The sequence below is a fragment of the Rhinolophus ferrumequinum genome, chromosome 22 (genome assembly GCF_004115265.2).
Source record: "Rhinolophus ferrumequinum isolate MPI-CBG mRhiFer1 chromosome 22, mRhiFer1_v1.p, whole genome shotgun sequence".
Classification (NCBI taxonomy): domain Eukaryota; kingdom Metazoa; phylum Chordata; class Mammalia; order Chiroptera; family Rhinolophidae; genus Rhinolophus; species Rhinolophus ferrumequinum.
In genome coordinates this window covers 23,604,393-23,626,255 of record NC_046305.1, presented here as the reverse complement: position 1 = coordinate 23,626,255, position 21,863 = coordinate 23,604,393, and the positions used below count along the sequence as shown (strand labels likewise).

Here is a 21,863-nt window from a genome sequence, read left to right as displayed (position 1 = left end):
ATCTCCCTAGGAGTAGACTTGCTGGGCTATGTGGTAATTCTGTTTATTTTCTTGAGGAACAGCCATACTGTCTCCCACAATGCCTGTACCATTTTACATTCCCACCGGCGATGCACAAAGGTTCCGACTTCTCCACCTGTTTACCTACACTTGTTGTTTTCTGTTTTTGATACTAGCCATCCTAATGTATACGAGGTGATATCTCATCATGGTTTTTGCTTGCATTTCCTAATGACTAGAGGTCATGTTTACGTGTGCTTATTGGTGTTTTGTATATCTTGTTTGGAGAAATGTCTATTCAAGTCTTTGGCCAATTTTTGTCAGATCCAACATCGTGAAGCTTGCCTTCCATGTTTTCTTCTCAGAATTTTACAGTTTTAGAGCTTATGCTTAATTCTTTGATCCATTTTAAATTAATTTTTCTGTATGTCATAAGGTAAGAAATTAACTTCATTCTTTTGTATATGGATATCCACTCTTCCAAGAACCGTTTGTTGCAAAGACTCCTCTTTCCCATGAAATGTTCTTAGCACCCTTGTGTTCATTTGACCATATATGTGAGGTTTTTGTTTCTGGGCACTCTATTCCATTGGTCTGTGTATCTTTATGCCAGGACCACACTGTTTTGATGATTGTAGTTTTGAGTAAGCTCTGAAATCAGCAACTGTGAGTCCTCTTAACTTTGCTTTTTTTTAAGATTGTCTTGGTTTTTCCTAATCCCTGGGATTTCACATGAATTATAGGTTGGATTTTTCTATTTCTGAAAAGTGCATATTCAAGATGGTGATAGGGGTTGTATTTAATCTGTAGATTGCTTTGTGTAGTATAACATTTTAACAAAATTAAGTCTTCAGTCCATGAGCACAGGATGTCTTTCCATTTATTTATGTCATCTTCAATTTCTTTCAGCATTGTTTCATGGTTTCCAGTATAGGAGCCTTTCACTCCCTTGATTAATTTTATTCCTAAATATTTTATTATTTTTGATGCTGTTGAAAATGGAATTGTTTTCTTGATTTTCTTCTTGGATTGTTCATTTGTAGTTTATAGAAATAGAACTGATTTTGGGGTGTCAATTTTGTAGCCTACAACTTTGATGAATTCATTTATTAGTTCAGACAAGTTTGTGTTTGTGTGTGTAATCTTTAGAGTTTTCTATGTAAAAGATCATGTCATCTGTAACAGGTCATTTTAGTTCTTTTATCCCAATTTGGATGCTTTTAATTTCTTTTTCTTTGCCTAATTGCTCCAACTAAAACTTCTAATATTATGTTCAATAGAAGTAGGAAACTCAGGCATCCTGTCTTGCTCCTGATCTTAAGGGGAAAACTTTCAGTCATTCACCATCGAGTGTGCTGTTAGCAATGGGTTTTTCATAAATGGACTGTATTACGTGGAAGTTTCCCTCTATTACAGATCAACTTATAAATCAATTGTGAAGCCTCTTGTATCTTTTAATTTTAAGTAGAATAAGGTTAATCCCTAGGCCAATTTTGACAATAATCTACTGGTAGACTTACTGTACTATAGAATAGTGTCATAGGAAAAGTTACTGGACAGGAAGAAGAATTCTGATGACATTGAATATAAATTTACAATATTTTATAATACTACTTTTAAGTAGGAGCATTAATATAATTTATATAAGGAAAGTGAAATTATAAGGGTTTTTGTACAAAGGCAAAAAATCTAAACTTATGAATTTAGAAGTCTTTAAGCTTTATTATTTGCTTTCTTTTTTCTAAAAGTTATTTCCATTATTTATTTTTCCAGATCACCCCTCTACCAGTGAACCACCATCTGAAGTTTTAGGTATTATTTTGGTTATTAATGACTGCATTATGAAACGTTAGAGTTCTACTTGGAAATATTATATTTCAATTATATGTAGTTAGAGAAAAAACAACCTGTCACAAATGGATGATAATTGACATTTGTACTTATTTTAATAGTGCAGATACCATGACAAACATAAGCCATAGTATGTGTAATCACATTTAGATAATACAGCTTTTGAGAGATGCCCCCAAATTAGGATTCCTTGTGTGGTTAGGTAACTCTAATGCTGCAGTTATGTGTAGGTTAAAATTTATAGAACTTGCTTTCCATGTGATGGTGGTATTTTGTGATGATAATTTGTGTAGCATATTTTCTGTAGGCTCACAGGGTTCACACTATATACTAAAGAAAAAGATGAAGTATAGTTGTGACATGTAAATGAAATACAAATATTTCTTGATGAGTAAATGAAGAAAATATCTATTACTCTTATTTACTTAAACTAGTTTAATAAGGTTAATCTTTTTATAAAAATCATCTTAGGCTTGTTATGTTTTCTCTCTGAATGCTGTCATCAAACTGTTTTTGTGCCAGTAAATCCGGTTCCATCTTAAGAGGTTAAACACTTGATAATTTTTTATGAAAGGAAAAGAACAGAGATAAACATGACGCTATGCTTCAGTTATAGAAATTAAATAACAATAATGGCAGTTTAGAAGCAGAGGTACTACTGATAAACATTTCCAAGAATTAAGATTTTGCATTATTATTTATCGCTCTCTGGATATTAAAAAAAATGCATGCTTCTCGGCCTTTTGGCTAAGATCAAGTGTAAAAAATGCATGTTTAAGTTTCTATGCATAATTTTTATCCATGTGCCCTGGTGTTTCACCTGCATCCCTAGAATCTCCTTGGTAATTAAGACTATGTTTTCATTTGGGGATGGGGGGTGCATGAGGAATGATCGATGATAAGAGAAAGTATTGTTAGTGAAGATGCTGCAGATTGCATCCATGTAACAGATTAATGGGACTTCGTTATGATTTATTCCACAGACCCACTTTTGGCGAAAAATATAATTAATTTTGTAATAAAATCGTAAGAAATGATAGACTGAATACTGAACTAAACCAACTATAATGGTATATGATACATTTTTAAAACGACTTTCCTCTAATCTAGTGAATTCTAATTGTTCTAATAATAACCTTTACTAAATAACCTGGTGTGGAAGCTACAGCACAAAACCATGTTGAACCCTAAGCCTGGAATCAGAAGGGTTCAAAGTGATCAAAGTGACCTGGATGCACTAGTGATCTCACTAAACTGGATTGATAAACGTTTTCTTTACTGTAGCTTATAGATGATCTGGTCAAAGTGAAAATGCATCTGCTCACTGGAGACTTACATGTGCTCAATCATCTTGGTTTTATTTTTTTCTCAGGTGGATGGATCATTGCTGTGATTGTTATTTTTTCATGTAAGTGTCCCAAACGTGGATATCACTTCAGTCAAAATATCAATTTGTGAAGAAGTGCATTATTTAATGATTTTTCAGTTTCTGCAGTTTTTATAGCTTGAAATTAAGTATATTAGTCTAGAAACACCTAACCTTTATATGATATACCACCTGGTGTTGGTGATTGTATATTCTTTTATATTCTGTATTTCCATTTATATTCTTTTATATTCTGTATTTCCATTTAGTAACAAATCCTAAGTAATACATATATTTCCAAGATGATAAGTCATATGAGTTTGCACCCCAAATGTGCTTTGGGTAATAACTCTAAATTAAACTAAGACTCTTCTTTGGGTTACTGTGGGCCATTTAAGTGATTCTAAGGAATTGCATTTAGACAGTAAAGAGTCCAGATGGAATGTGTACATGCTTAAATAATATTTTCTGAACACGGAAATATAACCAATATTAATTTCTTCTGTTAGATTTTGAATCTTGGTAATTAGTTTTCAGTTACATGTCATTTGTGTTTTGCTTTATTTTAGTGATTTTCATAACACTACTTTGCTGCGGCTTCGCATTTCTTATAAGAAAGAAGAAACGGTAAATTAAACATGTTTATTGAACATATTGGTGCTTCTTACTCTTGTCATACTTTTGTGCAGCTTTTGTTTGTTCTCTTTATTGCATGCTGTCTTTTTTAGAAATGTACCTGCGTGAATGTGCCATCCGAATTGCATTTCTTTACTAAAAATATTTTGAGCTGCTTTTAATTGTAACGAGAACTCTGTGCAGAGCTGCTTCAGCTCTTATGAATGTAGGAAAAATTTCTGTGGGATTTGAGGTTTAAGTTCTGCAACAAATCATGGACCATGTTGGGGCCTTCTCCCCTAGGTACACACTATTTCCTAAATTGGACTGGTTTCCAGGATTAAATTTAAAATAGTTCACTTGGAGATTTTGACAGTTGTATTCACTGGAATTTTTTGATGAAAATTTCCATTTGTCTGTATAACTTATGTATTTGTAAGAAGTAGTTGTAAGAAATTATGTAAATGTCTTCATTCAAATAACCCAATTTGATTTTTTTTCATTTAGAGTTGTTATTTATACATGTTCAACTGGGGAATTAAAAGCAACACTATTTGATGTCCCTCTTATGTTCTCTTAATTTACTAGGTTGCAGGAAAACTGATGGGGTTAAACTTAAAGTTGCTGAGAGGGGTAAGATTCACAAGGCACCTAATTATCTGTTTTTATAAAAATGAAAAAAAGGTGGGGAAACCTACAATAGAAAAATAGAAAAAATGCACAGATTCTTCTAAGGAGCATAGGATTTTTAAACATCTAACTTAAATTCCAATGAAATAATTTACAATGTAATGAAAGATTTAGAATAAATCCTGGAGCATAGACCAAGGTGCTTTGAAATTTCTGATTTTTAGTGATTTGTTTTTCCCTACTGCTTTGGAAATAGCTTTGAAATCAAACCAATAATTTTAAGACTTTTGGAATTCATGGTTTTACATTTTCCTTTTATATTAATCATTGGGCTTGGGCTGTGTAACAAAAGTAGATTCTCCACTTATGAAGAGCTTGAACTCTTTTTTGTTATTGATTATCTTTTTAAAATACCCACAGTGACTTCATTTGAATCTTAAATCTTGTATTTGTAGGACACATGATATGCATATTCTATTCTCTTTCAGTAGTATTGTTTTAAATTACACATACACAGCAATCTGCGTAGGAAATACTATGAGTGGAATATTTTTATAATTCCAAAAGTTTTGTGTAGAAATAACCAAAGAAAGCAAAACAAAATAGCTTTGTGTTCCTCACTTTCCTTCTTTATTTAAAACATCACTGCATCAAAATATTTAAAGATCTAATAATATGGCATCAAAAACATAAAGCATTGAAGGGAGTATTAAAAATGTCCTTTTAAAATATATATTCATTCTTAAATGCCTGTCAGCTTAAAATAGACTACTAGAGATATACAATGTTTACACAAACCACATATATAAACCAAAAACCTAACAACGGCTAAAGAGAAAGGAGCCCAAATAAAACACAAAGAAAACCAGCAAACAATAAGGGAAGAGATCAAAAGGAGAAAGGAACAAAAGAACTACAAAAACAATCAAAAAACAGTTAACCAAATGGCAATATAGACATACTTATCAATAATACTTTAAATGTAAATGGATTAAATCTCCAATAAAAAGTTATTGGGTGGTGCCGGCCCGGTGGCTCAGGCTGTTAGACCTCCATGCTCCTAATTCCAAAGGCTGCCGGTTCGATTCTCACATGGGCCAGTGGGCTCTCAACCACAAGGTTGCCAGTTCAGTTCCTCAAGTCCCGCAAGGGATGGTGGGCAGCGCCCCCTGCAACTAAGATTGAACACAGCACCTTGAGCTGAGCTGCCTCCCAGATGGCTCAGTTGGTTGCAGTGCATCCTCTCAACCACAAGGTTGCCAGTTCGACTTCCTCAAGGGATGGTGGGCTGCGCCCCCTGCAACTAGCAATGGCAACTGGACCTGGAACTGAGCTGCGCTCTCCACAATTAAGACTGAAAGGACCACAACTTGACTTGGAAAAAACGTCCTGGAAGTACACACTGTTCCTCAATAAAGTCCTGTTCCCCTTCCCCAATAAAATCTTTAAAAGAAAGGTGGTTGAATGGATCAAAAAATATGACCCATCTATATGCTGCTTATAAGAGACTCACTTCAAATTGGAGGGTACATACAGACTGAACGTGAGGAATGGAAAAAGATGTTCCATGTAAATAGACAAAACAAAAAGAAAGCTGGGGTAGGAATACTTAAAGCAGATAAAATATACTTTAAAACAAAGACTGTAGGAAGAAAGAGAAGGGCATTACATACAGTGGTACCTCGGTTTTCGAACGTAATCCGTTCCAGAAGACCGTTCGAGTTCTGAAATGTTTGAAAATAGTCGACAGCTAGGTCTCAGGATCTTGCACTCAGCGGAAGCCACGTGACATGTTCGACTTCCGAAGCGTGTTCAAAAACCGAAGCATTTACTTCCGGGTTTACTGCGTTCCTAAATCGAAATGTTTGTCAATGGAGACATTCGAAAACCGAGCTACTACTGTAATTATAAAAGGTTCAATCCAAGAAGAGGATATAATGATCAAAATGTCTATGCAGCTAGCATTGGAGCATCTAAATGTATAAAGCAAATATTAATGATCTTAAAGGGAGATAGTCACAGCAATGCACTAATAGAAGAGGATTTTGATACCACACTCACATCAATGGATGCACCATCCAGACAGAAAAGTAATAAGGAAATAATGTCCTTAAATGTCACATGATACCAATCAACTTAATAGACATTTATAGAACATTTCATCCCCAATCTGCAGAATACATATTTTTGTCAAGTGCACATGGATATTATCCAGGATAGATCACATATGAGGCCACAAAACAAGCCTCAATGAATTCAAGGAGATTGAAATCATATTTAGCAACTCTTCTGACCTCAGTGGCATGAAACTGGAAATCCTCTATGGAGGAAAAAACTAGAAAAAAACACAGATCTGTAGAGACAAAACAGCCAGTGGGTTAAAATGGAAATCAAACAGGAAATCAAAAACTACCTTGAGACAAATGAAATTGAAAACATAACTATTTAAAATGTACGGGATAGTAGTTCTGAGAGGGAAGTTCATAGTTATAGAGGCCTACTTCATGAAACAAGAAAAATCCCAAATAAACAATCTAACTTTGTACTTAAGGGAACTAGAAAAAGAAGAACAAACAAAACCTAAAATAAACGAAGGAAATAATATCAGAGCAGAAATAAATGAAATAGAAATTATAATAGAAAAGGTCAATGAAACTAAGAGTTGGTTCTTTGAGAACATAAACAGAATTGACAAAACTTCAGCCAAATTCAGGTGAAAAAGAGAGAACCCAATGAAATTAATTCATAAATCAACCGACACCAAAAAAATACAAAGACTCATTAAGGAATACTGCTAACAATTATATGCCCCCAAATTCCACAATCTAGAAGAAATGGATACATTTCTAGAAGCCTACATACAACTTTCCAAGACTGAACCAGATAGAAAGAGAAAATCTAAATAGACCAGCAGTAAAATTGAAGCAGTAATCAAAAAACTCCCAACAAAAGTGCAGGATCAGACAGCGTCACAGGTGAATTCTGCCAAACATTTACAGAAGAATTAATGCCTATTATTCTAAAATTACTTCAAACAATTTCGAAAAAGGAATGTTTCCAAAGTCATTCTACAAAGCCAACATTGCCCTGATACCAAAGCCAGACGGAGACATTACAAAAAAGAAAATTATAAACCAATATTCTTAATTAACATAGATGCCAAAATTCCAAACACAATATTAGCAAATTGATTTGATAATACATTAAAGGGATTATACACCATGACCACATGGATTTATCCCAGGGATGCAAGAATAGTTTAACATTTGCAAATCAATTAACATCATATACCACATTAACAAAATGAAGGATAAAAATCTTAACCATCATCTCAATGGATGCAGAAAAAGCATTTGACAAAATTTCATATCCTCTTATGATAAAAATCTTTCAACAAAGTAGGTATGTAAGGAACATACCTCAGTGTAATAAAGGCTATATATGACAAACCCACAGCTAATAACATATTCAATAATAAGCTGAAAGCTTTTCTTCTAATATCAGGAACAAGACAAGGATGCCTACAATCACTTCTCTTCAGCATAGTATTGGAAGTCCTAGCCACAGCAATCAAACAATAAAAAGAAATAAAATACATCCATATTGGACAGGAAGAAGTAAAACTCCCACTATTAGCCAATGACATACTATATATAGAAAATTCCAAAAAAAAATCCACCAAAACATTAATAGAATTATTAAAAGAATTTAGTAAAGTAGTAGGATACAAAATTAATATACAGAAATCCATCGCATTTCTACACACTAATAATGAACAATCAGAAAGAGAAATTTAAGAAAACAGCCCCATTTACAGTTGCATCAAAGAGCAAAAAATACCTATGAATAAATTGAACAAAAGAGGTGAAAGACCTATACTCTAAAAGCTATATGACATTAAAGAAACAAATTGAAGAAGATACAAATTAAATAGAATATACCCAGCTTATTGATTGCAAGGATTAATTTTCTTAGAATGTCCTTACTACCTAAAGAAATATACTGATTCAGTGCAATCCCTATTTAAACACTAATGGCATTCATCTCAGAACTAGTGCAACTAATCAAAAAATTGATATGGAACCACAAAAGACCCCGAATAGAAAAAGAAACCTTGAGAAAGAAAAAAGTGGGAAGTAGCATACGAAGGTTGGACAATGAAGTTTGCAAACTCGTCCTAGAAAAAATGCTACATACCTCGTTGCTGGATATCACTATAGTCACCTTTGAAGTACTCCCTTTGGGAAGCAATGCACTGTCACCAGTGCCCAGTCCACCCTTAAAAGCAATTTAGAACTTTCTGGAATGGCCATCAGAGCTATTGTCGTATTACCCTTGATGTTCCGAATGTCATCAAAATGTCTTCCTTTCAATATTTCCTTTATCTTCGGGTAAAGAAAGAAGTCATCAGGTGAGTAGGGTGGGTGTTCCAATACAGTTTGTTCGTTTACTGGCTATAAATGCCCTCACAGACATTGCCGAATGAGCTGGTGCATTGTCATCATGCAAGAACCATGAATTGTTGGCGAACAGTTCAGGTCGTTTTCATCTAACTTTTTCACGCAGACTTTTCATCACTTCCAAATAGTAAACTTGGTTAACTGTCCAGTTGGTACAAATTCATAATGAATAATCCTTCTGTTATCAAAAAAGGTCGACAACATCGTTGCAACAAGTTTGCAAACTTAATTGTCAGACCTTGTATGCCCTGATTTCAAGCTATACTACAAAAGCAACAATCAAAACATTAGAATGCTGGTATAAAAACAGATATGCTGGACTGACAGTTAAGTTCGCGAACTTGTTGCAACGATGTTGCTAACGTTTTTTTGCTATCAAAGGGACTATTCACTATGAATTTGTACCAACTGGACCAACAGTTAACCGAGTTTGCTATTTGGAAGTGATAAAAAGGTGAGTGAAAAAGTTAGACGACCTGAACTTTTCACCAACAATTCATGGCTCTTGCATCACGACGATGCCCCAGCTCACACGGCACTGTCTGTGAGGGAGTTTTTAGCCAGTAAACAAATAACTGTATTGGAACACCCTCCCTACTCACCTTATCGGGCCCCCAATGACTTCTTTCTTTACCCTAAGATAAAGGAAATATTGAAAGGAAGACATTTTGATAACATTCAGGACGTCAAGGGTAATATGACAGCTCTGATGGCCATTCCAGAAAAAGAATTCCAAAATTGCTTTGAAGGGTGGACTAGGCGCTGGCATCAGAGCATAGCTTCCAAAGGGGAGTACTTCAAAGGTGACTGTAGTGATATTCAGCAATGAGGTATGTAGCAATTTTTCTAGGATGAGTTCGCAAACTTAATTGTCCGACCTCGTATAAATCAATGGAATAGAGAGCCCAGAGCTCCTCACTTATACTGTCAATTAATCTATGACAAAGGGTATATAATGGGGTAAAGATGGTCTCTTCAATAAGTGGTGTTGGGAAAACTGGAAGGTACATGCAAAAAAAGTGAAATTAGACCAGTTTCTTAAACCACAAACAAAAATAAGCTCAAAATAGATTAAATAATTAAATTGTAAGATCTGAAACCATAAAACTCCTAGAAGAAAACATAGGCAGTAAACTCTTTGACTGCCTATGCTTTTAGCAATGCATTTTTGGATGTTTCCTCGGGAAAGGGAAACAAAAGCAAAAATAAACAAATGGGACTTCATCAAACTAAAAAGTTTTGCACGATGAAGAAAACCATCAAGAAAACAAAAGATAGGCTACTGAATGAGGGAAGGTATTCACTAATGATATATCGATAAAGAACAATATCCAAAATAAATAAGAAACTCATACAACTTAACACCAAAAAAAAACCACAATCCAATTAAAAAAATGGGCAGGGGACTTGAATAGACATTTCTTGAAAGAGGATATAGAGATAGCCAACAGACATATAAAAAATGCTCAACATCACTAAATCATCAGGGAAATGTAAATTAGAACCACAATGAGGTATCAGCTCATAATTGTTAGAATGGCTATCATCAAAAAATAAAACAAGTGCTGGTGAGGATATGGAGAAAAAGGAACCCTTGCGCACTGTTGGTGGGATTGTAAATGGGTGCAACCATAATGGAAAACAGTATGGAAATTCCTCAAAAAATTAAAAATCGAGCCACCATATGACCCAGCAATTTTACTTACAGTTATTTATCCAAAGAAAACAAAATTACTCATTCAAAAAGCGATATGCACCCCTATGTTTATCGCAGTATTACTTAAAATAGCCAAGATATGGACACAACTAGGTGTCCATTGATAGGTGAATGGTTAAAGAAGATATGGTAAATGCATACAATGGAATATTACTCAGCAATAAGAAAGAATATAAAGAATGATATCTTGCCATTTGCAACAACATGGGTGGACCTGGAGGGTATTAAGCTAAGTGAAATAAGTCAAACAGAAAGACAAATACTATATGATATCACTTATATATGAAATCCCACCCCGAAAAACACCAAAACAAATGAATAAACAAAACAAACTAGAAACTTATCCATAGATACAGAGAACAAGCTGATGATTGCCAAAGGGGAGGAGATTGGGGTGCTAGGTAAACTGAAATTGAAATTGGAAATGAAATGAAGAAGATTAATGAAAAGGAAAAGGAAGGAGACATAGTATAGCAAAACAAGCAAAAAACCTGTGTCCATATGCATGTAAGATTTTATTATACCTTAGATTTCTCTGGATAAATTACTGCTAGAATATGCAAGGCAGCATGTGGTAGGGGGTATGTGAAAGACGGAGAAAACATTAGATGCCCTTATATTATTTTCTAAAAGGAATATGATTGGGGAGTCTGTATGGAGAATGTCCTTGAAAATTATTACGTATAAGGAAACCACTGTCAAACTAAAACTGTCCCTTATCCACTGGCTAAATAAACAAGGTAGAACAAAACAAAAAACTGAAGTACAAAATCGTGTAAGTAGTCATTTTTAAGATCATTAAACATCATTTAAATTATTATGAAAATGGCCACAGGGTTAAAGTGTCTGCTAGCTTTCTGTTTTTTAACTCTCTGGTAAGAACAGAATAGGATCCCAGTTGGCTGAAATGGGCCTCATCTATCACTCCTTCCTTTTCCCTTCCAGTTTCCTTTCTTAACTAATTCTTCTACCATACTATCTAGTCTTGGAGTCCACAGCTCTTGTGTTGTCCTTTGCTACTGCTGCGCTCATTTTGCACGTCGTGACTGTGTGGTTCCAAAAACCAGATGTCTTTTGTTTACATTAATGTTTTCAGTTATTTGTGTGAATATTTTTTCATAGATGCATGATTTTCTTTATTCCGTTATATCATTCCTGGATAAGTGAGTTTGCTAATAAGTTCATTAGTTATTTGCATAATTTGTGTATTTTAAAACTGTGACTAAATCGTTTTTCTTTTATTCTATTAAGGGTATTTATTATTTATAAACCTTTTTTTGTTATATTAATAATGACTGATGTGGAGACTTTGTAATTGTTAAGCTGCCTGCTTAAATGAATGTCACAAAGGTTTTTTGGATTTATTGTATACAGTGGCCAGGTCAGGTGGTGGGGACTATAATGACATGACATGGGGCAGAAAACTGGAGGAACAAATAAACATTTTTCTACTTGGCTCTAAAATTCTTGACCATTCAACAAACTCCTCAAAATATTTTAAACAAAAAACTCATTTTAAAAAACCAAAGATTTGTAGCTAGTTGAGAGAGCACATCTACGAGATTTAGATCCATCCGAGGAAATTGGGAGGTTTTATAATCAGTTTCACGGAGATCTTCCCTCAGGTTGAAAACAAATGTGCCACGGGAAGAAACTGTACTCAGTGCAGAAGTCAAGATGCACCTGAGGATGTATGAGTTGTCATAAAACGGATTTCTAAGACAACATTGCATGCATTTAATACATGCTCTGTGTATTCCCTCAAAGTCTAAGATGCTAGAGACCAGGACTAGTTCTCCTCCTGCAATCTGTTATTCCATGAAAGAGAGTTTACATTATTCACTTCAGGCTAAGTGTTTCACAGGTGAACAGATTGCACAATATTTAAAATCTGTTCATGTGCTGAAAGATCTGTAAGTCTTCAAAGTTAAAGTAGCTTCTTGCACAAAATTACTCTTTCCAATTCCTACATGAGAATCAGAAAAGTCATAATATATGAACCTAATTGTCAGCTTTACTTCCCTTCTCCTTTAGCATTAATTTTATACCACTTTTGATGCCACTTTTCCTTCCTTTTGGTTCGATGTCAGAATTTTATTCAGCCCTTTTCCCTTCCTCTGTTCAGCACCTACGTAACTGGTGAGAGCCACAGAGAAGTAAAATTTATTTCTCTCTGAGAAGAAGAGATGAGAGAAAGGTTTGCTTTTATCATTAAAAGGTATCTGCTTCTTCTGTGTTTCTTTTCAGAGATGTCATATCTTTTGAATAACATTCAGTGAATATGTAATGTTAATAATCTGAGTTAAGATCTGATGACAGCAAACATCAAAGAGGACATTTAGAAGCGTGTTTTCTTTGCTAAATTGTCAATTTCTTAATTCCATTATTAACATTACTGACAGGTGTTTGCTCTGAGATGGGCTACAGTAGGGTAACGTCCCCCTCCTTTTATCAAACTGTCTAGTTTCCTCTACCTTCTAGCAGCTGTGAATACAAAAATGAGGGAAGTTTTCAGCCCAGTTATAAATAAGCATAAAATCCATTTATTTTAAGTGCAGGGAGGGAAAAAAAAATACCCTTTTATCAAAACACAAAATACACTTTACTTAATTTTGAAAATGTATTCAATTTTAACTTGTAAATATTGACTCTCTAAAGGAATTTATGTTTCCCCCGATGAAAATATTTTTAGTATATAAAAGACAAACCGACCAAAAATGCTCAGATTTTGAAAAATTATGAATTGCATTGCCCTAAACCCTTTGATCCCCTCCATCTTCTGTCTTTGAATTAAATGATTGGAAGTTTCCTGTATTTGTGCCAGAACCTGTGTCTACGTAGCTGGGAAGAGACGGGGTATGTGTCCCACCACTTAATAACATGAGGCGCCTACCCTAGGTTCCAATCAAGAGTTACGGGTCGTTCTAGAAAGGCCAATGGGAAGGGAAATTTCTTCGTAAAAGCAAAGTGGTGTCTTTGACCTCGGGGGCACAGGGGAAGAGAAAACATCCCACCAGAAGGGCAGTCGGGGTCCCCCAGCTCTCTCTATCTTCCTGGTCTCTTAGGATTCCTTTGAGGCTACAGCCAACCAGGAAGCGAGTTTTCAGTCTGTTGTGAGGTTCAAGGGTCTATAAATCCTTGAAGTTAATTTAATGAATGCTGAAATTAATATAAAATAACTATAATTATAAACTCAGTTTTAGATTTTCATTATCTTCAAATAACTCCATTTTATATTAAATGTTTCTATAAATTTATATTAGTGCTTTTTTATTTATCTTTCTCATATATTGGATTTCTATTTAAAAATCTAGTTGAAGAAAAGTATTCCACTACTACAGAAAATAAGATGAACTGACTTTGAAAAATAGAAAACTATAGGCATCTTGGAGAATTAGGTGACAGGCCTAACGATTAAGTCTGACCCCACAACAGTCCTTAGGAAATTGCTATTTCACAAGTGCGGTACTGTGACAGTGGTGGCCGTCAGTGATGGCCTTCCCCACAAGAGAAATACTGAAGCATCCCAATCTGACAGATTAGCTCTTACAATGGATAGGCATCCCTGAAGTGTTTGCTGTGACAAGCATCCTGTAAATAACTGACCGGTCCAGTTTTAGTTTTAGTCAGTGTGCTAGAGTCAGTTTGCTAAGGCAGGAACTACAACTGCATTCTCTAATTCAAAAGTCAGTGGTTATGTGTGGCTCCTGAGGACTGCAAAAAGTGGCAGGTCCGATGTAAGATGTGCTGTAAGTGTAAAATACACACCAGATTTCAGAGTTAGTACCAAAAAAAATGTAAAATACATGGCAAAATGTTAATAGTTTGGCTGGACTGGGACAAGTGAAATACATTAAAATTAATTTTCCTCTTTTACTTTTTTGAATGTGGCTTCTAGAAAATTTAAAATTATCCATGTTACATATATTTTTAGAAAGATGTCTATTGTTAGAATAATAGCGTGATATAAAGTTTAGTGATTGAGGAGAATCTCTTACCAGAACACATGATTTCCTTGACAGTGGGAGTAAATGAGGCATTATTGAATGCAAACACTTTTGGAATCATTACCTTTTTAACAGTTTCATCTCAGAGATAGATTTAAAATTGCGATATTAGGAAAACACGTTTGTCTCTAGTCTTTCCTATTGGCTCTAAATTAAAATGAGGAAACATTTACTAAGTGTTTTACATGCGACTGCTCTATTTCTTGTCTGCAGAGAATGAAATATCAGGATAGAAGACGGGATTCTAGAGTGAGGCTAGTTGAACATTTGAAATTGTTTTAAAAGAATCATTTATTTCTTTGATCAGGGACTCTTAATACTATAAATACAGTTTAATTGTCCATTTTTCATTATGTACTTAAGTATGTTCATCTCTGATGCTGTCTCTTTATCTTGCCTTTAGGGAAAGAGAGGGTAGTGCTTCATACAGCACTTACCAGAATAAATCAACCACTCCAGAGCAGACTCACTAAATGGTTTCCACAAATGAGTGTAACACATTGTCTTTTGGTTCTGGTAAAATGTCAAGATTTACATTAAATTTGTATAGCTACTATGAAAACAGTGTGAAGGTTCCTCAAAAAATTAAAAATAGATCCATATGATCCAGCAATCCCACTTCTGGTTATATATCCGAAGGAAATGAAATCACTCTGTGGAAGAGATATCTGTACCTCCCTGGTTATTGCAGCATTATTTACAATAACGAAGACATGGAAACAACCTAAGTGTCCACCGACGGATCAGTGGATAAAGAAAATGTGGAATACATATACAGTGGAATACTCCAGCCATAAATAAGAAGTCCTGACATTTGTGACAACGTGGATGGACCTTGAAGGCATTTTGCTAAGTGAACTAAATCATAGAAAGACAAATAGTGTGTGATCTCACTTATGTGTGGAATCTATAAAAAACCTAATGAAAAATGAGATTTGTGGTTGCTGGGGGTGGGGGTGGCAGGGTGAGGGAATTGAGTGAAGGTGGTAAAAAGATACAAGCTTCTAGTTCTAAGCACGTATTGGGATGTAATGTACAGCACGGTGACTGTAATTAGTAATACTCTATTGCATATTGGCAAGTTCCTAAGAGATCTTAAAAATTCTGATCACAAGGAAGAAAAAACATTTTGTAATTGTGAGGTCATGGATGTTAACTAAACTTATGGTAATCATTTCATAATATACACATTATCAAATCATGCTGTATACCTTAAATGTATATATTATGTATATTGTAAAAAGCCTGTACAGATTTGTGTATACTACTTCAGCCCTTAAAAATAAGCTCACTGAAAATTGGGAATTTGGACAAGTTTGACTTCCTTAACTAAGAGTATTCTTGGAAGTACTCTTAAGTAAATATAGGCTAGAATTCTATTTTAAAAAAATTATTTGTAACTTACTGATTTGAAAAAGACATAAAATTAATTTATGGAATTTGTTCTTCACCTTTTTTAATACCAATAAGCCAGTCTGAGAAGTCGGTGAGAACTGGGAATCAGTTGCATGCTTACTTCTGTAACACTTAGACGGCTCTCACCCCCGGAACAACGATGCCAGCTTGGTACAAAGTGAGCGCTGTGGCCTTGTCGTTTGCTTAAGGAGAATTCCACTCTTCAAGAGACAGAGAATCACTCTGAACTAGGAAGGGATGAAAAAGGGCCTAGCTCAGGTATCACTTTGTGCTCAGGTGGAATAGATCCCTCCCTCTTCTGAGTCCTCATGCCAGGCAGAGTCACTTTCAAATGAGCCAGCGGGCAAAGAGGAGGGACTGCCACTCTAATGCAAATCACATTTTTACAAGTTTTCTTTTATACTTTTATATTAGCAGCTCATGGGCCAAAGAAGCATTGCCTTGAGAAGGACATGGTTGGGGAAGCAGAGTGGACCAGAGTAAATACTGTTTTACTCTATAAAGACATGTTTATAATGCACCATAAGTGTTCCCTCCCTTTGTAATTGCTGGTGAGGAACTTAGGAAGTTATGTTTGAGCAGAAATAAACTGTAATTCTGAATTAAATATAGAGAAGTTTTACTGCACCCATTTTCACGTACTTATTTCTAAGAAATATATGGTGATGGAAGAATTGACTTTGGGCAGTGAACACACAGTGCATTGTATAAATGTTGTATTATAGAACAGTGGGAAAGTTGAAAACTATAGAAAACTTGTACACTTGAAAACTAATTTTACTTGCCAATGTCACCCCAATTAATAAAAATTTAAAGAAATAATTTAAAAAATTGGCACTTGTATAGAAGCAGGCTGTAGTATTTATTTTTTTTAAGTCTAATTGAAGTATGTTTCAACCAAAGATTATAACAATTACCAAAATAAATTCACTTTTATAACAGTTTCTGCTTCAAATTTTTTCAATTTAGTGTATACCCATATGATTGATGTGTAAATATCGATTGTTGTTTGTTAAATAATTTGTCAATTACTTTGAATTACAATTTATCAGTTCAAATATGCTGCCTTATTATTGACAAATAAATTTGTCAATTACAATTGATGACGGGAAAGGGGCCACAGGTTAAACCTGACAAGGTCAGGAGAACTGAAAATAACCACTTAAGATGGGGTGAATATAAAAAAATTCACAGCTGAGGTGGGCCATGGCTGGAAGTCACATCTTTAGCCAGAAGCTTGCTTCATAAAGTCAGTCTTCACCTGAAGTGAGCCTTTCTATTGTCTTTTTGCACCTAAGATGACATCCTTGGAATGTCAGTCATCCCTTTTTCCAGACCAGAGCAGGAAAGTACAGAATCCCTCATTATTCTTCTTGTCCCTTGATTAACATCTCTATGTGAACTATCAACTGTCTTGTACCCACCTATGTAAAAGAAGTACCTGCCTCTCCAATTTACTTTTATCCAATCCCAGTGGTTTCCCTGCTTTGTTTTCTCCCACCCCTTAATCTACCACCAATGGATTTCATGTAACCCTCCTCCTTTGATTCTATGTATAAAATAAACTGCGAACTGCCATTTTGCGGAGCATTTTCTCAATCCGTTGAGATTTTGCTTCCCGGCAATTGTCAATTTGGCTCAAATAAACTCTTACAAGCTTTCTGTTAGGTTGAATTTTTTTTTTTTTTTGTCAACAATATATGGAGAAACGAGTTTTCTCTAGAAGACTTTGTTTAAAGGACAGGGAAAGCAGCATATTTGAATTAAAAGTTTCTTAAAACTAGAGGAATGTATTTGCAGTGAAATAAGAAGTGCCGTGTGTAGAGGTCTTTTTCATTTTTTGAAAACTATCTTCAAGTCTACAAAAAATAAAATGTAGGACTGGAGAAGTTTTATTTGTGATGATGCGTTTATTTTCAGTGTGTTGTATCTCAAATCAGATGTGTTTTTGCAGTATGTTTTCTCCAAAACTTAGTAGTAATACCTGACAGCTAACACTGTAACCCAGAGTGAACTTTTTACATATTAAAATTTGTATATTTGTACTTAAGAGCAGAATTTAACATAGTCTTCTGACTTTCAGTTATGATCTGAAACAGCGAATGTATGCATAGAATTTTTTTCCTAAAGCAGTGCTTTCATTATTTCCAGGCTCATCCAGAAAAGGATACACTGAAATGAAGTGGTTCGCCTCTGTAAATCGTAGCACTGCTGCCCTCGTGTGGACTGTTAGGGCATTTGACAATCCCTTCCTTCGTGTTCAAATTGTTTTTATTCAGAGGTTTCAGTTATTGCTCTGATTCTTAAAAGCTATCTTTAATTTCCTTTTGGACCTAGTAATAACTAGCACTTTTGTGCTTTTCTTTCTGTAAAATTAACATTTTAAGAAGGGTTAAACTCTGTCCCTTATTGCTTAAATATGGGGGGAGAATAATATTGGGGTCTGTGGTCAGTCAACTATTTTTCCTTTCCTCTTTTTTACGTACCAGCAGAAAGTGAACAAATCGCCTTAAGTATAGATCACATTGAGAAAGTTACCCACCCTGATTCCTGACTTGCCAGCCCAAGAAAACTTGTGTAGGAGTAAAACTGACGTTTGCAGGAGGACCCACTTCTGGTTATGTTACATCCCTTATGTAATTTTTAAAAAATAAAAGTATTGTATGTTGCAGTGACAAGCTTTCTGCCAAATATCGGAAACAAGCAACAGCTCTGCTCTCCTGGAACTCAGGGCTTGTGGCTTCGTTGACTTCTGAAGACTCCTGTCATTTAGATGCATTTAATTTATGGTGGTTGGGGAAATGACCAGTCATTGATCACCTACTGCTTTGCCACTTGAAAAGGCTCCTAGGAAAATACTCCTTCAATTTGCGTTTGACTTGGGGCTCAATTATGGGAGAATCCTTGGACATGATGCCCTAGAACCCTGCTTCTCAAATTTCAGTGTGTAGGTGAGTCACAGTGATCTTGTTAAATGCAGATTCTAATTCAGTAGGTCTCAGTGGGGCCCAGAGCTCAGCATTTCTGGGAGTTCCACATTCTGCTGTTTGTGGTAGGCTGTATAATGAATGGCCTCAGAAATACCAGGGTCCTAATACCCGGGACCTGTAAATGTTACCTGTATGGCAAAGGGTCTTCACAGGTGAGATCTTGGATGGGGAGAGTATCCTGGATTATCCAGGTGGGGCCCTAACTGTAATCACAGATATTCTTGTAAAAGGAAGGCAGAGGGAGAGAGATTTGACTACAGAAGGCAATGTGACCACTGAAGCAAAATGCTCCTAGCTTTGAGGAGGGAGGAGGGATCTGCAAGCCAAAGAATGCAGCTCTAGAAGCTGGAAAAGCAAAGAAACATTCTCTCCTAGTACTTCTGGAGGGAGCGTGGCCCTGCCAGTACCTTGATTTCAGACCAGTGACTGATGTCAGATCGGACCTCTCGAACTATTAAGAATAAACACGCGTTGTTTTAAAACACAGTGTGAATGCTTCTGTCTCACCAAAATTCTTACGTTAAATCCTACCCCACAAGGTGGTGATGGTGTTAGGTGGGGGCCACTGTCAAGTTATTAGGACATGAGGGCTGAATCTTCTTGAATGGGATTAGTGCCCTTAAAAAGAGACCCAAGAAAGTTCCCTCAACCTGTCTGCCATGCGAAGGTGCAGTTAGAAAGTCTCACCAGACACCAAAACTGCTAGCACCTTGATCTTGGACTTCCAGCCTCCAAACTGAAATAAGTTTCTGTTGTCTGTATTCTGCCTCGTCTGCAGCATTTTGTTATAGCAGCCCAAAGAGATTAAGACACCCAGGTTGTACTTTGTTACAGCAGCCACAAGACACGAATACACCAGTGCCATGGGTCCTCTGAACACAGCCTTCCAGAAGCTAGACCACAGAGGAGTGGCTTTCAACTATGGCTGCACATTATTACAATCACCTGGGATTTTTTTTTTTTTTAAAGTCACGTCCAGGTCGCTTTCCTGGAATAGTTAAGCCAGAACCTGCAAGGGTAGGACCTAAGAATCACTAATTTAAAGGCTCCATGGGTGAATATAGTTGGGAGGTAGAGTGGAGTACTATGACCTTAGAATAAACCCCAGACATAACTTTTTTGTGCCTTCAAGGAAGATTCTTAAGCTCGCCTCGAATATGGACACGCTGATCTGCCTAATGAACCCCCCTGAAACTATATACCAGCTTCTCAACGCAGGCCTGGGTCAAACCTCAAAAAGAATTCCCAGGTTCCTAACACATTGCTTCACCTAAATTGGTCAGAGATTTGACCTGTCCCGTGCTTATTTAGGACTCATCAACATGTATTTCCACAGATGGAAACTACTGCCAGTACAACTTACACGAGGCCTGGGTGTGCCTTCAGCCCAATACTCCCTTCCACTTACACATTTACAGCTCAGTATGTTGGTAAAACTGGGCTAAGCGGGCCTACACCTGACAAAGTATTTTCTGTCTAGTGGAAAGCATGGCCTTGAAAAGATTCGAGGTGTATCCAGAAGAAACATTCTGCTTACCAATTTTATGAAAAACCACCTTGGAATGGCAATTTTAAGTACAGGCCTGTCAGCATCCAGATGAATAAAGCAAAATCATCCTGTATGAGGCACTTCAGTTATAGGGGCTTCCAGCGGCTTCTCGTGACCTGGCCGGACACGTGGCGCTGCTTAAAAAGCAGCATTCAGTGGGTGCACCAGAAACTACTTTTATGGAAAAGATGTTTCAAGTCATTGTTTTTGTGCTTTGATGCTTAACTTGAATTTCCAGTACTTATCCATCTGAAGACTGCAATCAGAGCAACCTGACTGCAGAATCCATGTTTTTTCTTTTGTTTTTTGTTTTGTTTTGCAGTCCCTACAAGCTTGGGACAAGGCAGATTAATAAAAAAATTATTCAATTTGTTAAAATTACCCAAAGCTTTTACACCCATTGGTACTATTGTAGTCTATTTCAGTGGAGAAGTGACTAAAACAATTAAGGTCTTAACTATTCCCACCACCCCATACTGGGGGTTAGAACATGGATTCTAACAGCCTGAAATAGCACTGCAGCTGCAGTCAGGGGTGAATCACTCACAGGCAAGTCTTCCCAGCAAATGCTTCAGCCCCACCCCACCAACAGCCCCACTGTGCAGGGCAGCTGTCTGGGTGAGCCAGCTTCCCAGGTGGTTGAGTTGCCAGCACTTATTGAGAACTCACGAAATCAAAGAACTGCAGGTCCTTCACAGGTGGCCATGTATGTCCTGTGCAAAGACCTCAATCAAGAGCCAAGGCTCCGCTCCCTGAAGATCCCCCAGGTTTCATCCCCTGTATCGTCTGCCTCATCTCTGAATACCTTTACAGAACTGTTCCGTCTTCAAGGGTTGATGGAAAGTAAGAACCAAGCGTAGAACTCCTGCACCTCTTACAATGCAAGTGAAATCACCAGGCTGCTCCCCTTTAGGGGCCATGTGACAATACGTTCAGTTAAGCAAAAGTTTCTCGAAGGAACCTTGAGGTCAAGGCTGTGGCCCACTGGACCCAGGGCCGTCTGCCCGCCAGTAGTGGGCTCCCTAGCCCAGGTCGTCAACAGTTCTCTCCTCTGTCATCTTTTTCTCATTTTATTTCTTGGCTCATAGAATTTCATTTTTGTCTTAATGGGCTTTGTTTTCACTGTCTGCTGTAACCCACTCAAAATACTTTATGAGGTAGGTGAGATCTGCATAGCAAATTAACTTTTCAGGACCTCACTTTTCTCATCATCACAGAACTGTGAATGGAAAATAATAGATGAAAAACAAAGACATGATAAA

At 36.2% G+C, this 21,863-nt stretch overlaps 1 protein-coding gene and 1 long non-coding RNA gene across 4 annotated transcripts in view; both read left to right on the top strand.

The window, feature by feature from the left end:
• LOC117014597 (membrane cofactor protein) overlaps positions 1-3,324 on the top strand; it is a 28,904-nt gene extending 25,580 nt beyond the window's left edge. For all 3 annotated transcript variants that reach the window (XM_033092660.1, XM_033092661.1, XM_033092659.1), the window contains 2 exons: positions 1,774-1,812; positions 3,224-3,324. In XM_033092660.1, coding sequence (XP_032948551.1) covers positions 1,774-1,812; positions 3,224-3,309 — 125 coding nt within the window. In that variant the 3' untranslated portion in view covers positions 3,310-3,324. The remainder of the gene's footprint in view (positions 1-1,773; positions 1,813-3,223) is intronic.
• A 443-nt stretch (positions 3,325-3,767) lies between these two features.
• On the top strand, positions 3,768-17,464 carry LOC117014596 (uncharacterized). Its single transcript, XR_004421546.1, has 3 exons — positions 3,768-3,844; positions 4,421-4,465; positions 15,050-17,464. It is a non-coding gene; the product is annotated as an uncharacterized LOC117014596 (long non-coding RNA).
• The last annotated feature ends 4,399 nt before the right edge of the window (positions 17,465-21,863 follow it).